The 17,548-nt window shown below is 51.7% G+C and overlaps 1 protein-coding gene across 1 annotated transcript in view; it reads left to right on the top strand.

The window, feature by feature from the left end:
* Nucleotides 1–3,960: 3,960 nt before the first annotated feature.
* The window catches only part of TMPRSS5 (transmembrane serine protease 5), a 106,890-nt gene continuing 93,302 nt past the window's right edge, over nt 3,961–17,548 (top strand). The window contains exons 1-13 of the mRNA XM_035008967.1: nt 3,961–4,101; nt 4,195–4,256; nt 8,672–8,795; nt 9,132–9,230; nt 9,712–9,834; nt 10,926–11,061; nt 11,400–11,513; nt 12,217–12,260; nt 13,000–13,162; nt 14,356–14,534; nt 16,061–16,159; nt 16,613–16,755; nt 17,004–17,156. Coding sequence (XP_034864858.1) covers nt 4,008–4,101; nt 4,195–4,256; nt 8,672–8,795; nt 9,132–9,230; nt 9,712–9,834; nt 10,926–11,061; nt 11,400–11,513; nt 12,217–12,260; nt 13,000–13,162; nt 14,356–14,534; nt 16,061–16,159; nt 16,613–16,755; nt 17,004–17,156 — 1,533 coding nt within the window. The 5' untranslated portion in view covers nt 3,961–4,007. The remainder of the gene's footprint in view (nt 4,102–4,194; nt 4,257–8,671; nt 8,796–9,131; nt 9,231–9,711; nt 9,835–10,925; nt 11,062–11,399; nt 11,514–12,216; nt 12,261–12,999; nt 13,163–14,355; nt 14,535–16,060; nt 16,160–16,612; nt 16,756–17,003; nt 17,157–17,548) is intronic.

Here is a 17,548-nt window from a genome sequence, read left to right as displayed (position 1 = left end):
GATTTTCTTTATTTATTTGTCAGAGAGAGAGAGAGAGAGCACAAGCAGGGGGAGTGGCAGGCAGAGGGAGAAGCAGGCTCCCCGCTGAGCAAGGAGCCCGACGCGGGACTCGATCCCAGGACCCCAGGATCATGACCTGAGCCGAAGGCAGCCGCTTAACCGACTGAGCCACCCAGGCATCCCTGGAAGGTTTTTAAATATTTTTAGTTTTGGCAGCAGGGTACAAAAGAGGAGGGTCCATTTTCACTTATTTTATCCTTCTGTATTGATAGTTGAGCAGTGAAGGAGGATCACTTGGGCAGCTGTTACAGTAATTCTGGGGAAGATGCTGGTGGATGTTTAGGGTACTGGAAGAAGGGGTGGATTTGAGAGCTGTCCTATTTGAATGACTGGGTGGAAGGTCAGGAGTTGGGAGCAGGCAAAGATGACCCCAAGATATTCAAGATTTCTATTTGCCAAGGAAGAGTCAAACTTCTTGCCAGTGAGGTCTTGCTGGGGAGAAGAAGGGGGAGGGAAAGGAGAAGATGGAGTGGGGGCCATCTCTAGGCCCTTCAGAGGAGGGTGCCCTCCACACTTGCTTAGGCATCCCCTATTTTAGGTTTTGGCCAGAATAAGACAGAAGAGAGTACTCAGACAGCAGTATGCTAATGAGTAAGCAACTGATTACCACATGAGACCACATAGCTATTCTTTTCCTTCTAAATATACTTTTATCCATTTCTTTGTATTACAAGCAAGCAAAATGGCAACAGACAGGGTTTCTTCACTGCCTATTAAGACGCAGTAATGGTCTGGAATAAGTTAACTGGATCTCGCATTTTCCCAATTTTCACTTATTAAAGCTTCTCTTTTATTAGACTTAGGAATCATTAATTTCTTCACTGAGAAAACCACTCTCCAGAGGGCTGGTTGGAAGGAGGTATGTGGTTGGGTCTCATTAGGCTGTGGGATGGCATTAGAGGGTCTGATGGCTTGAATTAACCCCAGTGGGATGGTCTGAACCCAACTGGGAGGGGCTGGGACTTGTTTGAGGGGACCTGGGGATATTGTATATACAGATGGACCGTGCAACATATAGAGTCTGAGAGTGAGAGATATGTTCTTGGTAGAGATGAAGCTAAAGAGAGGAATGGGATGGCACTGAGGGGATATATAGAGCTGTTCAGAATCTTGATCCTGCATCTCATCCCACGCATGCTTTCACAACCTCCACTGAGAGCACCAAACTCCCTTTCTCTGGGAGAGAAAGAGTGAATAATTATGGGGGCTATCTAAGCAAGTCTGAAATCTGTAGGGCAGGCAGTCAGGAAGGGAAGGTCATGGGCAGGCTTAAATCCACAAAGAAGGGCTGAAGCTGTCATCTACCAGCAGATAGGAAGGGAGCATCATGAGCAGAATGGAACTCAGTAGGCACTAGCTAGAGCAGTGGTCCATAGGTGGAACTTCTCTCTGAGCCTGCATGTTCTGTGAATACATGACTTGTGGGGTGTGTATGTGTGGTAGGAGTGGGAGAAAACCCCAGACCAGATGTTGGGAGGCCTGGGTTTGGATGGCCTCCAACTTCCTGCGGCATAAATGGTAGATTCTTTCAACAAACTTTATAAGTCTGAGAATTCTGTATAACTTGAACTCAGGTATTTCCATTTGCATAGAAGAGAAATACAACAGTGTGATCTGTCCGAAGGACAGCTGAGAAAGGTCCTTCTTGTTTTTGAGAATAGTGACTGAAGGAGGAGAGAAAGCAAAATTTCAAGGTTCATGAGTCGAGGCTTATCCTGGTCCTGGGAGTCAGGGAGTTGTCAGGGGGAAGAAGGTAGGGGAGCAGGGTCCGGACTAGGATGAAGCTACATATGAGTCACCATGGTAAAAATAGAGATCCCAGGGCCTTCATGCAGAGGGGTCATGCTTCAGTTGGCTTCAGATAGTGCCCCCCACGGCACAAAATTTAAGGAGGCATCACCCTTAGGGTATTCAAGTACTGACACTCCACTTGCTAGTGAGTGACTCCTTAAAGTTTGCACTGTAGGCCCCTGCTGCCTTTCCCTGGAGGTTGGTATTCTCTCCCTGCCAGGGAAACGGCCAGGGTACTCAGAATAGCTCACCTGGAATGGAAGGAGTCCAGAGAGAAAGAGAAGAGCCTTCCTAGGTAGCAAAACAGAGAAGGATGGCCAGAAAGAGGCCAGTCCCAGTTTAATCTAAAACACACTCTTTTTTTTCCAGCTTTATGGAGGTTTATGATTGACAAAATTGTGATTGTAAAATTAAAGTGTATATCTTAATGATTTGATGTCTATGTGCGTTGTGAAAGGGCTCTTCTCATCTTGTTCATTAACACATCTATCACCCCACACATTTATTTACTTACTTTTTGGTGAGAGCATTTAAGTTATATACTCTTAGCAAATTTTAATTATACATTGCAGTGTCATAAACTATAGTCACCATGTTATAACTTATATGAGTTATAAGATGAATAAGGTGCTCAGGCCTTATGGTGGTTACCATGCATGCAAGCTCCATTCTCTTTCAGAACTAGGTGTTTTGGGAGCCTGTCCTTCAGGTGGAAGTCTTAAAAGTTGGAGTGCAAGATGTGGAGTCCAAACACTTCCCTCCTCAGGGAGAATTTGAGAATTGTGAGTTCCCTCCTGATTATATGTTGCTGTGCCATGGGTGGAGTTTATGGCAAGAGTGTGTCTCAAACTTTTCTGCCAGTTTTGGTGTGGAGATTTCCTCGTTTGCCCTACTGGAGGAGTCACTCAGCTAGTTTCTGGATTTCTTTCGGAGAGGATCGCTCTGTGCGTAACTGTAGATTTGATGTGTCTGTGGAAAGAATTGAATTCAGGAGCCTTGCATGTCATCACCTTGAACCAGAATCCTTTATTGATTCCTTTTTTCCCCCCTGTATATGGGCCATACTTTCTTATTTTTTTGTGTGTGCCTCACAATTTCTTACTGAAAACTGGGTTTTAAATAATATAATACATCAATTCTGGAAATCAGATTCTCCCCATTCCCTAGTGTTTATTGTTGTTGCCGTTTGTTTAGTGACTTTTCTGAATGAATTCTGTAATGTCTATATTCTTTGTCGTGTGTGGCCACTGAAGTCTCTGCTCAGTTAGTTTGCTTAGTGGTCAGTGAAAGATTGGACAGAGATTTGCCTCCGATGCCTAGAACCAGTAAGTCTCTCAGTCTTTGTAGAGGGGCTCTATGGACATGTTGGGGCATGCCTTCAACACTCAGCCAGGAAGTTTACAGCTGTGCCCTAGCCTTCATTTCCTGCTTTTTCAGGGCATTGAGCTTAGCCAGAAATGAGAGCTTAGGACCTTCTTGAAGTCTTTTCTAAGTATGTACACAGTCCTGGGTATGTGCACATTCCTGTTCATGTGCTTACTTTCTAGATTCTCTGGAATATTTCAGAGCCTTTCAAAGTCCCTATGGACACCTCATTCCCTAGCTTTTTATTTTAAGGTTTTTGATTAGCTGATTATTTGCCCCAACTCTTATCCATTGCCTTAGGCAGCCGTAAAGTCCAACAACTGTCTTTGATTATTTTCAACAAACCTCCTTAGAGAAAAAGCTGTTCATACTGGCAAGCTCAGAATCCAGTCAAATTAAGACAGTCTCACAAAAGGGATCTTCCAGAGAGTTCAAACAATGACAGCTCTCTGGAAATGAGTCTTTGAAGGAACCCCAACCCTGTTCTACCTGTGGCTGCCAGGCTGCTGGTTTTCCTTGTGATTGTGGGATATTGGTTTCTAAGAAAGAGGGTGATGGAATAACAACAAATTAAAATGCCACAAAGCTCACTACTGTTCTTACCAAGATTGTGTCGTTTTTCTTGAATATACAGTTTCCATATTGCTGTAAGCCTTTGGTTAATTTCCAGACTTTTAAAAATTGGATTCTGACAAAATTTCATCAGTTTTCTCCTTGCTTTTATGGAGAAGAGATTTTTCAGAGGTCTTTACTCTGGCATTTTCACTGACATCACCTGTAGTATATTTAGAATGCCCTTCTATGTGATTGCCTTCTCATTTCTCAAAACACAGCTCAAATGTCTCCTCTCCTGTGAAGCTTTTTCTGTGTCCTCTGGGCAAAGGAGTCAGCTCTTTCTTTATCTTCCTATACCTCTGTGTTTATGCCCCTGTTTCACAAATAATAGTTACTGATATCTGTTCCTGTGTCTTGTCTCAGCCTGCAGTTTCCTAGCTGGTGACTTATTCATTCTCCATGCCCAAACTAGTTCCGGACACACGGTAAGTATGCGTATTTGTAGGCTGAGGGGGTATTTGTTTTAGGAGATCTCAGAGCCTAGCCAGGGGATTCTCAGCTCCAGCCACCAGTTCTCTCCTCCTGCTTTTAGGATTCATAGCTGACTTCTGTGTCTTCATTGTATTAGAAGTGTGGGGAGCTCTGTGTGATTACCATAAGCTCAGAGTTGACTGAGTGCAGGAGGGAAGTAGAGGGCAAAAATAAAGCCTGTGTGGATGAGGTTCAACAGTAATAATAATGATAGCAGCCAATATTTACTGAGTACATTCTATGCTAGATACCGGGCTAGGAGCTTTATATTCAATATCTCATTCATTTCCAGCACCAATTCTCTGAGATGGGTACTATTATCCTCATTTTTCACGTGAGGCTAAGTAAGGGAAGTGGCAGAACTGGAGTTAGATGAAGGCCTGACTTCTAAAGCCCATATTCTTAACCATTCCATCTGAGGGATCCATGAGAAGCATTTGGAGGAGGGGAAACCACACAAGCCTTCTTCCTCCCTGGCACCTGTTCTTCCTCACTGAAGAGATGTGGTTCCCAGGTGTGTTCAACCCACCCTGGGCTCAGCTGGGCCACCTTGTAGTTTGAAGCAAGATAGCGCTGAGGGCTCCTGTAGTAACTGGCCCCCAAGAAAGCTGGGTGGAGAGGCCCCATTTCCCCAGCACTGGGGTGACAGGCGTAGCCCTGAGGAGAGAAATGACAAAAATTCCTTATTATCATCCCAGTTCCAACATGGTGACAGCCCCAGACTGCTGGGAAAGCCAACCCACACAGTGATGAGATGTAATCCAGAGGGCTCAGAAACATTTCCACAAATGCTAATATCAGCCCCTGTCAGCAGGAAGGGGGAATTGTGCGAGCACGCATGGGGCACACTGTTTGGCACAAGGGACTTGGTTGCTAAGCAACTGTATCTGGCCTCACCTCCTCCCTGCAACCTTTTCCTCTGTTTCTAAGCTTCTAGTTAGCAGATGGGAGGGGCTGGAGCTGCCCAGCCCAGCCCTTGGCCCCCTTTCCTGCAACAAGAGGTCTATTCATGGTTTCTGAGCAGATTTATTGTCTCTCTGATTCATGTCTGTGTGTGGGGGGGCCGGGGTGAGAATAAAGGGATAAAGGGAGGGGCGTATGTGAACTAGGGAGACCTCACCCTCCAACCAAGCTGGCTGAGCTATTTAATCAATGCTGATCCAAGAACAGGAGCAGAACCCTGCCTAGAGACCCCGAGGGTTTACTTCGGTGCCGCTGAGCCGAATGGTAAGACTCTACATACATCTGTGCCATCCCTGACCTGGCCTCTCTCTCTTTCTCTCTCCCTGCCCCCACCCTTGGGCTTCTAGGCTAGATCCTAGAGGAGGCCCTGTGTGGCCAACCTCCTATTTTTTCCCCCAGGGACTGACTTCTATTCTCCTCTCCTGTCCCCTATAGGCCTATCCAAGTGCTTTGCAAATAGACAGTGTTTAGCAAATCACTATTACATTGAACTCCTACTCAAAAGGAGGACCAGGAGATCCTGAACCATTACAGACCATTGTTGCAGGCTATTGCATGGGCTCAAACACATGGATTTGGAGGTAGAGCAACTCCTGGGGTGAGGCCAGTTAGTGCAGAAGCTGAACTGAAAGCCGAGCTCCCTTGATACTGAGACAGGAGAAAAGCGTGGGTATGCCCTGGAATTCTCTCTAGACCAAGCGCTGCCTCTTTGCTCAGAAGGACATCAGTTCAAGAGAAACCATGTTCCCAGAGAAGAAACCCAAACCCCAAATGCTGTTGCCACTTCTCTGCTTTTTTATGGGTGCTTGACTGACTCTTCCAAGCCTGTGGTTCTCCAGTCTCATTGCTTGTGCCCTTGAGCCTCATTTCTAGACCTAAGAAAGAGTGTATATGGTAAGGGGCAAGGCAAGACCCCATGTTTCTCCTACTGTTGGTGGGAGGACCAGCCCTATAGATCCTGGGCTGTAACTGGTGTAGGGGATGGGGAGTAGGGGTGGTGTCTTGCTTCATACGGAAGTTTGGGCTGCTGCCCTGCTTGTGAGCTGAACTGGCAAGGGTGTTCATGGGTCCAACAGAATGATTTCCAGGGTAATTTAGAAGTGACTGATCTGGGCGAGTCTTCAAAGGCTTTTTTTTCCTCCTAGCCTGAGGGTCAGGAGCACGAAGTTCAATGGAACACAAAGGCAGGACTGAGGAATGTGACAAGAACATTCCATGTGACACATGGAAATCCCATCTAAGTCAACATTGTCTTGGAGTCAGTGTTTCAGGTTTTTATGATCATTGGGCACAACTCTAGGTGTTGACAGGATAAGCTGTAATCTTCAGAGGAGACGACTCATACTAACTTTTATTTTTCAGAGAGAGAGAGAGAGTGCATGTACACTTGCGGGTGAGGAGGTGGCAGGGAGGGGCTGAGGGAGAGGGAGAGAGAGAATTTTTTTTTTTAAGATTTTATTTATTTATTTGACAGAGAGAGAGAGAGCACAAACAGGGGGAGTGTCAGAGGGAGAGGGAGAAGCAGATTCCCCGCTGAGCAGGGAAGCCCGATGTGGGACTCCATCCCAGGACCCTGAGATTATGACCTGAGCTGAAGGCAGACGCTTAACCAACTGAGCCACCCAGGTGCCTGAAAGAAAGAATCTTAAGCAGACTCCATGCTCATTGTGAGCCCAATGCAGGGCTCGATCTCAGAACCCTGAGATCATGACCTGAGATGAAATCAAGAGTCGTATGCTTAACTGACTGAGCCACCCAGGCCCCCCTGGAGTCATTTTAAGTTTTAAGGGGTCTTGTCTGTTTTACTGGATCCTAAGTTCCTTGAAGAAAGGATCCACTGCTTTTACATATTTCTTATTATTATTATACTTAGCATTTGCATTGAACTTTATAATTTATAAAACCCTTTTGATCATATAATCTTTTGTGGTCTCCCCGCCTGCCTTCCTCCTTAACGTACATTAACTGAATTCCCACTTCGTGGCAGGCTCTGAGCTAGGCTCTGGGACCCTAGACCAGTGAGGAAGGGCAGAGAGAAAGAGAAGTAAATGAGCACAATATAGGGTCAAAACAGGTGCCTTATAGATTGAAGACAGCTTCTTGGAGAAGTGACATCTAAGCTGTGTCTTAGGAGTCAGCTACATGGGGGAAAGGACAGCAGATGCAAAGTTTCTGTGGAACGAGAGCACGTTAAGGCCCAGAGGACTGGCATGTGTGTTACTATGACCGAGTTCCACTGTGGAGGGAATCATGCTGGCAGGTGTGGATGGAGAGGTGAGGAAGGGTGAGGGCACAGAGGATTTTGTGGGCCGTGCCATAGGACTTTGGATTTTTCTTAAAGAGTAGGAAGTTTCATTGGGTACTTTAAAAATGGGGTGAGCCTTCTCATGTTTGAATTGTAGGAGGATTGCTCTGGCTTGGACATTGAGTGGAGATAAGATGCTAGAGGAGGGAGCTGACTTGTTGGGTAGTAGTGGTTATCACTCTTATTTTCCAAATGAGAAAATTGAAGTTTGGAGAGGTGTTGAGTTAAGTTCACATAGTAGGCTGCAGACCTAGCTTTGAACTGCTGGTCCGGTATTTCTTCCAAGATCTTATTTTCCATTACTCTTCTTCATGGCTCATGAGCATCAGGCAACATATAGCGTCCTCTGCTCTATGCTTTCCCACCCCCATGCCTTTGCCTCTTCAACTGCCTGGAATACCCAATGCCCATATATGTCTGTTCAAGCGCTATTCATCTATGAGGGACTGTCTCAGGCTGTCTTTTCTAGGAAGCCTGTTTTGATCTCCCAGTGAGAAGTAACCTCTCCTTCTTTCTTCTGTCACTTAACATGTTCTGTCTTTTTTTTTTTTTTTTAACATATCAGGACCCGACTGCAAATTCTCTGGGGCAGTTAGGGAGTGTTCCATGTTGATTTATTTTGAACTCCCTATAGTGTCCCCCACTGTGGCCCAGCCACTTGGGCTAAATCTTATTTACTGGATAAATGAATGGATGGTGCATTGGGCAGGGGGACTTCCTCTAAGACAGGAGAGAATGAAGAAGGCTGGGATCTAGAGGCCTGCGGAGGGATGTTGAGAGATGCAGCAGATGCCCTTGATGGTTGTGGGAGGCCAGGGAAGGGAGTGGTGAGGAGTGTGGGCTTCTGAGTTGGCCCAGTCTGGGTTTGAATACCCACTCTGGTGCTTACTGGCTGTGTGAGAATAAGGTGGGTGGGGTTAGGGGTTCCAGGAGAGCAGGGAGGGCCTGGAGGGGCATCAGTAGGAACACACAGAGTCTCCAAGATGAAAAAAAAAAAAAGGCAGTGAATGCACAGCTAAGGTTAGAGAGTGGGGCCTTGTAGTGGGCTGATCTTCTCCCTTTGGTGTGGGGATCCTGAGTGACCGACAGTTATTTCCCCAGAGCCTGATGCCGGATGGCCAACCCCACATGGAGGCTCAGGATGCAGAGGAGGGCCCAGGACCTGGGATCTTCAAAGCAAAGCTGAGAGACCCACTGCGGAGGCCCGAGGCCCAGCAGCCACCCAGTAGGCCAGACTGGGCTATAGGGGAATGACAGGGTGGGGATAGCGACTGGGTAATCTTCCTACATCCCCCAGATCCTTCTTGAGAGAGCCCCCCATGGCTGATGGCGAGAGGCTGCCTCACTGTTTATCCCAGACCTGCTTTTGCTCTGTTTCCAGTTTGGGGGTTGAGTGGGCTCTGGGGGCCTCAGTGGGGATGGGGTGGGGGGGGGTGGCAGGTGCAGTGGGGCAGACTCCTGCCACAGCCCCGTGGCTGCCTGGCCCCATGGTGGGGCCTCGGGCAGAGTGAGGCTGGCAGGCAGGAGCAGGGCACACAGACTCCTCTGCCCTGTCCCGCAGGCTCTCGGGCAGGGCGCCAGTGCTCAGGGTGGTGCTGCTGTGCAGGGCTGGGAGCCCTGGTGCTGCTGGCTGGTGTGAGCGTCGGCTCCTGGCTTCTCGGTCAGTGCTGGGACCCTTCAGCGCTCCGGGGAGGGCCAAAGAACAGGGTCTGGGGCGTCCTTGCGGGAAGAGACAAGCAGATGTAAAAGGCAGCCGGGACCTGTCTTTCTCATCTACTCTGAACTGACAGCAGGGAGAAGGGAGGGACTTAGGCTCTGCGTGCAGAATGCTTTAGTCCTACCGTGGGAAGTGGAAGGTACTTGAGTGGATGGCCCAGGGAGGCCCAAGTCGAACTTTCTCTAGAAGTCTTTCCCAGTCAGAGGGAGAGAGACAGGGACAGGGAGAGAGAGTGTGTGCTGAGCCTCTCAGGCGGGTGGGGGCCCGCCTGAGGCTGGGTGGCCGAGGGGGAGTCCCCAGGCAGCTGCTTTTGTCTCCCTCTGTTGCAGGGGTCTTGTTCTGCCCCTTGGCCATCTCATGTGGGAATCCCTCCCTTCTCCTAGCCTCTTGTCTGTGACCCTCTCCCTGTCCTTGTCCTCTGAAGTGCTGTATCTGTGGCCAGTGGCCTCTCAGCCCGCTGCCGGAACCTTGCAGGATGAGGAGATCCCTTTGAGCTGCTCTGAGGCCAGCGGTGAGGAAGCCCTACTCCCCATGCTTCCCAGAGCAGGTGGGCCACCCCCCCAAGCCTACGGGCTGCCCCCCCGGCCCTGAGCCCCTTCAAAGCTCTGGGACCCCCACTTCTGGCCAGGGACAAGAGGACCAGAATGAAGGGCCCTGACATCACTGCCAGCATCTGGGTCTCCTCCTCTGGCGGGAAGGGAGCGACGTGGTTCAGCCTTGAAAAGTCCATCTCAGATTTGGAGCTTTCAGCACTCCCTGGGGGACTGTCTTGATCCCTAGCTGGGGCAAGGCCAGGAGCCCAGGCTGGAGGAGGGGTGGCAACTTGCCATTTGAGGCCGAGTGAGCCAGCAGGATGGGGAAGGGGGAACCGGTGCGTGTGGGGAGCTGGAGTGGAGCCAGCAGGGGTCCCCACCCACTCCACATGGCCCACCCCCCACCCCACCCCCTTCTCATTGTCCTCTCCCTGCCAAACATGAGTCAAGGATCAGGAGATTAGGTGCCCGGGCAGGGGCTGGAATCAGTCATAGAAGTTACAGTCAACGTGGAGCCTGCTTTTGCCAGCTGTGTGACCTTGGGCAACACTGCTTCTCGGAACTTCCGTTTCCTTCTCTACAAAATGGAGATGCAACTATTTATTACATAAAGTTGTAAGAATAGTATGAGCTAATGTATAAAAGAGCCTAGCACAGAGCCTGGAGAAAGCAGATGCTCAGTGGTAACCATCACTATTATTACCACAAGATACGACACTGGGAGACCTGGACTTAAGTCCTGGATCCATCATGTGCAGACTCTGTGATAGGGGGCAGGTCGCTTAACCTCCATGCCTTAGTTTTCCCTCTGCAGCATGGGAGGATGGTCATACTCACCCCACAGGGTTGCTGTGACAATGAGTGACAGAGCACGTTTAAAAGCACTTGGTTAAACACCAAACTGGAATGCAGCACTATAAATAGGGGCTATTTTGTTCTCAGAACTGGCCTGATGCCCGGGGGGACAGGAAGCCTGACACTGTGTGACCCAGATGCTGTCTTGAGGCCTCTTCAAGTCCCTGCATGGCCAGGTCCAGCTCCCCCTGCCCAACCTGCCCCTCCACCCTATAGCAGGTAGGATGTGACTGCCATGCCGTGCCTTCAGTATCTTTCAGAATAAACACTGAGGACTTCTTGCTGGAAGTACAGGTGAGGGCACAGCCAGACTGGCTCCTGGTCTGCCACGAGGGCTGGAGCTCTGCCCTGGGGGTGCGGATCTGCCAGAGCCTTGGGCATCTCAGGTAACTGGGGCCAGGCTTGGGGCCCGGGGAAGGTGGAGAAAGGGGAGTCGGAGACCTCTATCTGCCTGTCCCCGTCAAAGTGCTCAGGAACTGGCAAGAGGTCATTTTGGCCATGTCCTAGCCTCTGGGCATGGTGGGGCCCCAGCTCATTTCTCTCCTTTGAGCATCCCTGCTTTTTAACAAATATGAATCCCAGAAAAGGTCATTATCAAAGTCTTGCTCCGTGACCGTACTGCTGGGAGGATGGTATCTCATGCACATCTTGGTCATGATTATGTACCATTTCCCGTGCTGCAGTAAACCGGTTTCCTCCTGTTCTGTTCCCCTCTTCCACCAAGACTCACTCACCACAAGAGAGTGAACCTGTCTGACATCAAGCTCAACAGCTCCCGGGGGTTTGCTCAGCTCCCTCCCAGACTGGAAGGCCTCCTGGAGGAGGTGTGGCTGCCCAGGTAGGGCTTCTGAGGAGGTTGAGTGGGATCCCTTACTTCTGGTGAACAGTTTAGCAAAAATCTTCGGGTCATGGGAGCGTGGTGGTGAGGACATAGGCCATGTGAGATAGGACACAGAGGAACAGTTCCCAGTCAGAAATCACAAACTCAGTTCACGTGAGTGGGGACTGACTCTGCCAGGAGAGCCAGAGCCCTGTGGGTTTGGGACACGAGAGGGATCAAGGCATTGGGCCGCTGGGGCCAGAGATAAGTAGGAGAGAGAAGAGGACTTTGGTCCAGCAGGAACTGAGGTTTTGCTAGGAAGGAGGAGGGGGAGAGGAGAGCAAGGAAGGGGCTGGAGAGAGAGAACGGAGTAAGCCCTGGAGGGGCATGCGGTGAAGTGTGCTATTCTTCATTCATTCCTTTATCCATCTACTGAACACAGGTTCATTCAGGGGCCCTTAGCGGGCCCAGCTGGACTTCCCATCTACAAATACTGGATTTGGGCCCTGCGCAAGACAACCCTCAAGGGCCATGACCTCCTGCTGGTGCTCTGGGGTGATGGGACGGAGTAGCATTGCTGTCCTAGAGACCTGTTAATGAGGAGGGCCCTAGGGGCTTGGATGGAGGCAGGACACAGATGGGGGGCTGCACCGGAGGCCTCTTATCTCTCCACCTTGGGTGGGCCCCTGCCCTGCTTCTTGCTGCCATCTCTGTTTTGTAGGAACAGCTGTTCTTCCGGCCAGATCGTTTCCCTCAGATGCTCTGGTGAGTCATATCCAGGCATATCCGGAAAGGTGGCGGTGGGAAGAAGGAGTCTCCCCGCTGTCCTGAGTGTGGTGAGCCCCACAGAGAGACTCAGCTTGGTCTGGGGTGGGGTTCCTTGCCCACCTGCCTCTCTGCCTGCTGGTCCCCTTCTGCCCCAGCAGAGCCCTGTCCAAGCCTCTGTCCTGTCCCCTACCAGCCCCTGATCCGGGCGGGTCATCTCCTTGCTTCACTTCCTGGCACCACCTGACATGAATTCCGAAGCTCCTGCCCCCTTTCATCTAGAGAGCCCCAGAGGGATTTCTGTTGGCTGCTAACCAGTTAGCACCTTCGGGAGACTAAGGAAGGGGACAAACTGGGGGCCACATGGGAGACAATCTGTGGAAATTCTATCATCTGACCCCCCACCCCCAATCATCTATGCATCTCTTCCTCTTTCCTCTTCCATGCATCCATCCACACACCAACATTTTGATCCCTCCTGTGGGACAGGCTTTTCGTGAGGTGTTGGGGCTCCACGGACACTGTAGGTGTGGTCGCAGCTCTCAGTGAGCTTGCAGCCTGATGGGGCAGCCACACCCCGATGTGTAATTGGCACTTCGACCATCCTATCCCCCAAGCTTAAGGCCAGGAGTAATAAATGAGAGCTATCCACACCGGGCCACACTCCCCGAGGTTAGGACCATGCTGGCTCCCACCTGTCTTCTGGCTCACCATCTCCCCTGTGCTTCTCTGTTTGCAGAGTGTGGGGCCGGGCCCCTGGCCTCCCGGATAGTCGGCGGGCAGGCCGTGGCTCCTGGGCGCTGGCCCTGGCAGGCCAGTGTGGCCCTGGGCTCCCGGCACACGTGCGGGGGCTCCGTGCTAGCCCCGCGCTGGGTGGTGACGGCCGCTCACTGTGTGCACAGGCAAGTCTCAGGGGCAGCTGGCGAGGAGAGCGCCTCAGCGGCCTTTTCTGTTTGGCCCTTGGTATGTCCCATATAACATGTCCACGTCGGACTGTCTGCCTCCCCGCGTCCATTCTGAGAGGCATGGACTGTGCAGTTCTCCCCGTCCCGCACCAAGAACAGCTCTGTACGAATAGCAGCAATAGCACAAAGACTGGTTCTTTTTTTTTTTTTTTTAAAGATTTTATTTATTTATTTGACAGAGAGACACAGCGAGAGAGGGAACACAAGCAGGGGGAGTGGGAGAGGGAGAAGCGGGCCTCCTGCCGAGCAGGGAGCCCGATGTGGGACTCGATCCCAGGACCCTGGGATCATGACCTGAGCCGAAGGCAGACGCTTAACGACTGAGCCACCCAGGCGCCCCCCACAAAGATTGGTTCTTTGTATTTGCTCAGTTTTGAAGGTTTTCGAAGGCTTTCCCATGCACAGCACTCTGTGCTTCTTAATGTTTATCACAACTGTAATTAAATCACCTTCCGTGTAATCATTTGTTTAATGTCTTTCTTCCCCTTTAGACTGGAAGCTCCATGGGAACAGAGACTGTCAGTCTTGTTTACCACTGAGTCTCTTTGTTGATTTTCCCACTGCCATGTCCCCCTGGCCTAGAACAGTCCTGGCAGATAATAGGTGCTTCATAAATACTGCTTGGAGCAGTATAGGAATGAATGATGAGTGAACGAGCTCTTTGGACCTCTCCCTTTGGTGGCGGGCAGGGCAGATAGCGTACTGCTCGGAGACTGAGGCTCGGAGAGGCGAGGTGACTTCCCCACGATCACAGGTAGCAGGTGGAGAGACAGGACTCAGACGTTTTTCTGACTTGCAGTTAGGATATCACACAAGCCCCTTTGATGTTTGTTATAAAACATGGAGGAGCATTATTCAGGACAGAGGGGAAGGGGGTTGCAGATCACCCACAGTGTCTTCCTTCTCTGGCTGGTGTAGAGCATTTATTAAGCACCTACTGCATGCCTAGTATCTTGGCAGCTGCTGCAGGGATACTAGGAGGCACGGTCCTGGGTTCTGGGAGCTCCCAGCCTGGTGATGGGGGCATCCATTAATGGCTTCTCTGGCCAGCTTCCCCCACCTGCCACCTCACTTAGGTCAGCCTCTTCTGCCCCGTCCTTCCCTGGGCTCAACATGGCTCCTATGTGCAGTTTTAGGCTATCCCGCCTGTCCAGCTGGCGGGTCCATGTGGGGCTGGTCAGGCACAGTGCCGTCAGGCCCCACCAGGGGGCTATGGTGGAGAGGATCATCCCTCACCCTCTCTACAGCCCCCAGAATCACGACTATGACATCGCCCTCCTGCGGCTTCGGACGCCGCTCAACTTCTCAGGTGAGGCGCTGGCCAGGGGTGAGCAAGCTGCGCGCTGTAGTGAGCGAGGCAGGCCCTGGGGGGCGGATGGGGGCTGAGGGGAGAGCTCATTTCTGAGGTTCCCTCCCAGGGCCGTAAACCTTAACACATTCAGTTCATTTGGTGACCACAGTGAACTTTGGCATCGCCTGGACCTAAGCTTGCACCAACTCTTGTGGAGGCTCTTTTGGGGACAAAGTTTCTGGCCCTTTGCATAGTTGGGCTGCAAGTGGGACTTGCCTCAACGTCCCCAGCAGAGCTTCCTTGTTGCTCCATCTACCCACGGGCTGCTCTGCCCCTCACCCCAGGCTGGCCCCAGGTCCCAGCCACCATGTGACATGTTACAGTTAATAAGCTTTATTTTCCCAAATGTCTTTCCTTCGGTCCTTGTAAGAGCCCTGACAGGTAGATGAGGCAGGTATAAAGAGGGAAGGACAATGACGTTTAGTGAGGAAAGTGACTCTCTGCAAGATCACACAGCAAACCATTCCAGAGCCTGGTGTCCTGACTCCAGGGTCCGGCTTCTGCACAGCAGCTGCTCTTGAAAGCAAACCCCCGCCCCAGCATGCACATGTGCCTGCATGCTCACCAACAAACACACACACACGCTCACACACGCTCTGTGCTCCTCCCTCCCGTCACCTGTAGCCTTGGGTTTCCCAAATCACAGTTGTCGCTCCATGCCCTTCACAAATTTTACCACGTATGTGTACCCTCTGAACTGTGGCTCAGCAGTTAGTATTTCTAGAGTGACTTAAGTACATTTGAAAGGGGAACTTTGAGTTATGACCTAACTGGAGAACCCATATTACTTGTAGCGAATAGGTAACAACCGTAAAAGTACCGAGCGAAAACAAGACAGCGTTCAAGTTCCAGCTAGCTGCCCTCTGCAGATCTGCTGTGCCCAGGCCTGCTGTTTGTGTTTAGGTGGAGGTTGGCAGGCACTGGATGGAATTTTTGTCCTGGATGCACTTGGAGGGACGGAAAGAGCCCTAAGAAGGGAGTTCTCTTTCCCCATGTACATCAGTGCTTATTTAATGGCATGTCTATGTGCTATTGTAGAACAAGTTTGGGGCCCGACCCCGTAGGACTTGCCACACACTTTTGGAAACAAGGCCCCAAGAGGGATCAAACACCCTAAGGAAAATCCAAAATGGGTCCTCATTAGGAGAAGTTGGGCACAAAGGCCCAGAAGAAATTCCCATTCTCCCTCAGTGCCCAGGCCAGGGGGTGTGCAGCATGTCCATTGCCCAACCTAGAAGGCACCACGCACACGGCAGTGTATACGTTGTCCTCCGTGTCAGCGGGGACCTCCCTGCCGATGTGGTATAGTGCGCGGCCTGCACAGCCTTACGGGAGGCCTGGCTGGTGGAGGCGGGGAGCCAGGACTGCTAGAGAGGGAGTGAGGAGGACCTTCCAGTCCTGGTTCTTCCCCCAGGCTGAGGGTGAGGTGGTGGGGAAAGGAAGCTGAGCCCGAGTGGGGCCCAGGACCACCCGCTTCTCCACAGATAACGTGGGTGCTGTGTGCCTGCCAGCCGAGAAGCAAGATTTTCCAAGGGGCTCGCGGTGCTGGGTGTCTGGCTGGGGCCACACCGACCCCAGACACAGTGAGTCAGCTCCCAGGGCCCTGGGGAAAAGAGGGGTGGGGGGCTGGGGGGACACTGTCCCCAAGATGAGGCCCCTCTCTCTCCCACCTCCACCTCCCCCAGCCAAATGGCGGTGCCAGCCCCCTTTTACTCTGGTATCACTGTTGGCCAGACCTAGGAGCCCTGGTCTCCCTGGCCTGGGTCTTTCTGGGAGAACGTTCCCTGAGTTTCCACTGAAGCCACTCCATCCCAGGAGTGCTGTGGCCTTGGCATTGGGGGGGCATATCGCTCTTGTCTGACGGACCCGTGCCTCCTTCCCAGGGTCCGCAGCTCCCTCCTTGGGCTCCCCTCTTTGGGTCTCATGTCTCCAGGGCCTCTAACCACCTTCCCTCTTGCTGCTGTGTCTTCCTGGCCTTGCTTTGTGCCCCGCGGCCTGGCTCTGTGTCCCTCCATCTCCACGTGTACCTCCTGCAGCCCACAAGTCAGATACGCTCCAGGATACGGTGGTGCCCCTGCTCAGCACCCAGCTCTGCAACAGCTCCTGCATGTATAGTGGGGCACTCACCCCCCGCATGCTGTGTGCTGGCTACATGGACGGGAGGGCTGATGCGTGCCAGGTACAGCATGGAGGGGGACTGTAGTGGAGGGTGGGAACGGAGGGACCTGTGGTGGCTTGGCCCCTGCTCTGAGCAGCCACTCTAGGAGGAGGGGTGCCTAGGCAAGTCGAGTAGCATGCTAAGGATTTAGGGAGGAGTGAGGCAAGCGGAGATCCCATGCTGGAAGCAGCAGGGGCAGGGAACAGAGGCTCAGCTCCCTCCACCAGGAAGGGCTAACGGCCTCTTTCTCGGTGTCTCTGTGCCCTCAGGGTGATAGCGGGGGCCCCCTGGTGTGCCTGGACGTGGGCACCTGGCACTTGGTCGGGGTGGTCAGCTGGGGCCGTGGCTGTGCAGAGCCCAATCACCCGGGCGTCTACGCCAAGGTTGCTGAGTTCCTGGACTGGATCCATGACACTGCAAGGGTGAGTGGGGGCAGGGGTGGGGCGGTCGGGTTTGTAAAGGACCCAACCCTTGGAAACTGTGACCCTCACCTCTTAGGCCTGGACCCTGCTTGGGGCTGGAGAATGGGGAGGAGGAAGTGATGCTTGTAACACTGAATCCATTGGATTTCTCTGGATTTAAGTGTTAACTAGGTAGGAGTAGACCTGGATGTGTAGCCCAGATCCGCCATTTACTCTGTGAGCTTTGGCAAATTCCTAACCTTGGCAAGCTTCAGTTTCCTGGTAATAGCACCACGGCTACCTGTGGGGAGTGATCCTGTGATGAGTGAATGATGTAAGACTACGAGGAGCAGCGAGCTGCCCAGTGCTAGCTAGGCTTGCAGAGAGTGCTCTGTGTGTTATTCATATGCGTG

The sequence above is a fragment of the Mirounga leonina genome, unplaced genomic scaffold (assembly GCF_011800145.1).
Source record: "Mirounga leonina isolate KUSES-001 unplaced genomic scaffold, KU_Mleo_1.0 Mir_153, whole genome shotgun sequence".
Lineage (NCBI taxonomy): Eukaryota > Metazoa > Chordata > Mammalia > Carnivora > Phocidae > Mirounga > Mirounga leonina.
This window is presented reverse-complemented; position numbering and strand designations above follow the sequence as displayed.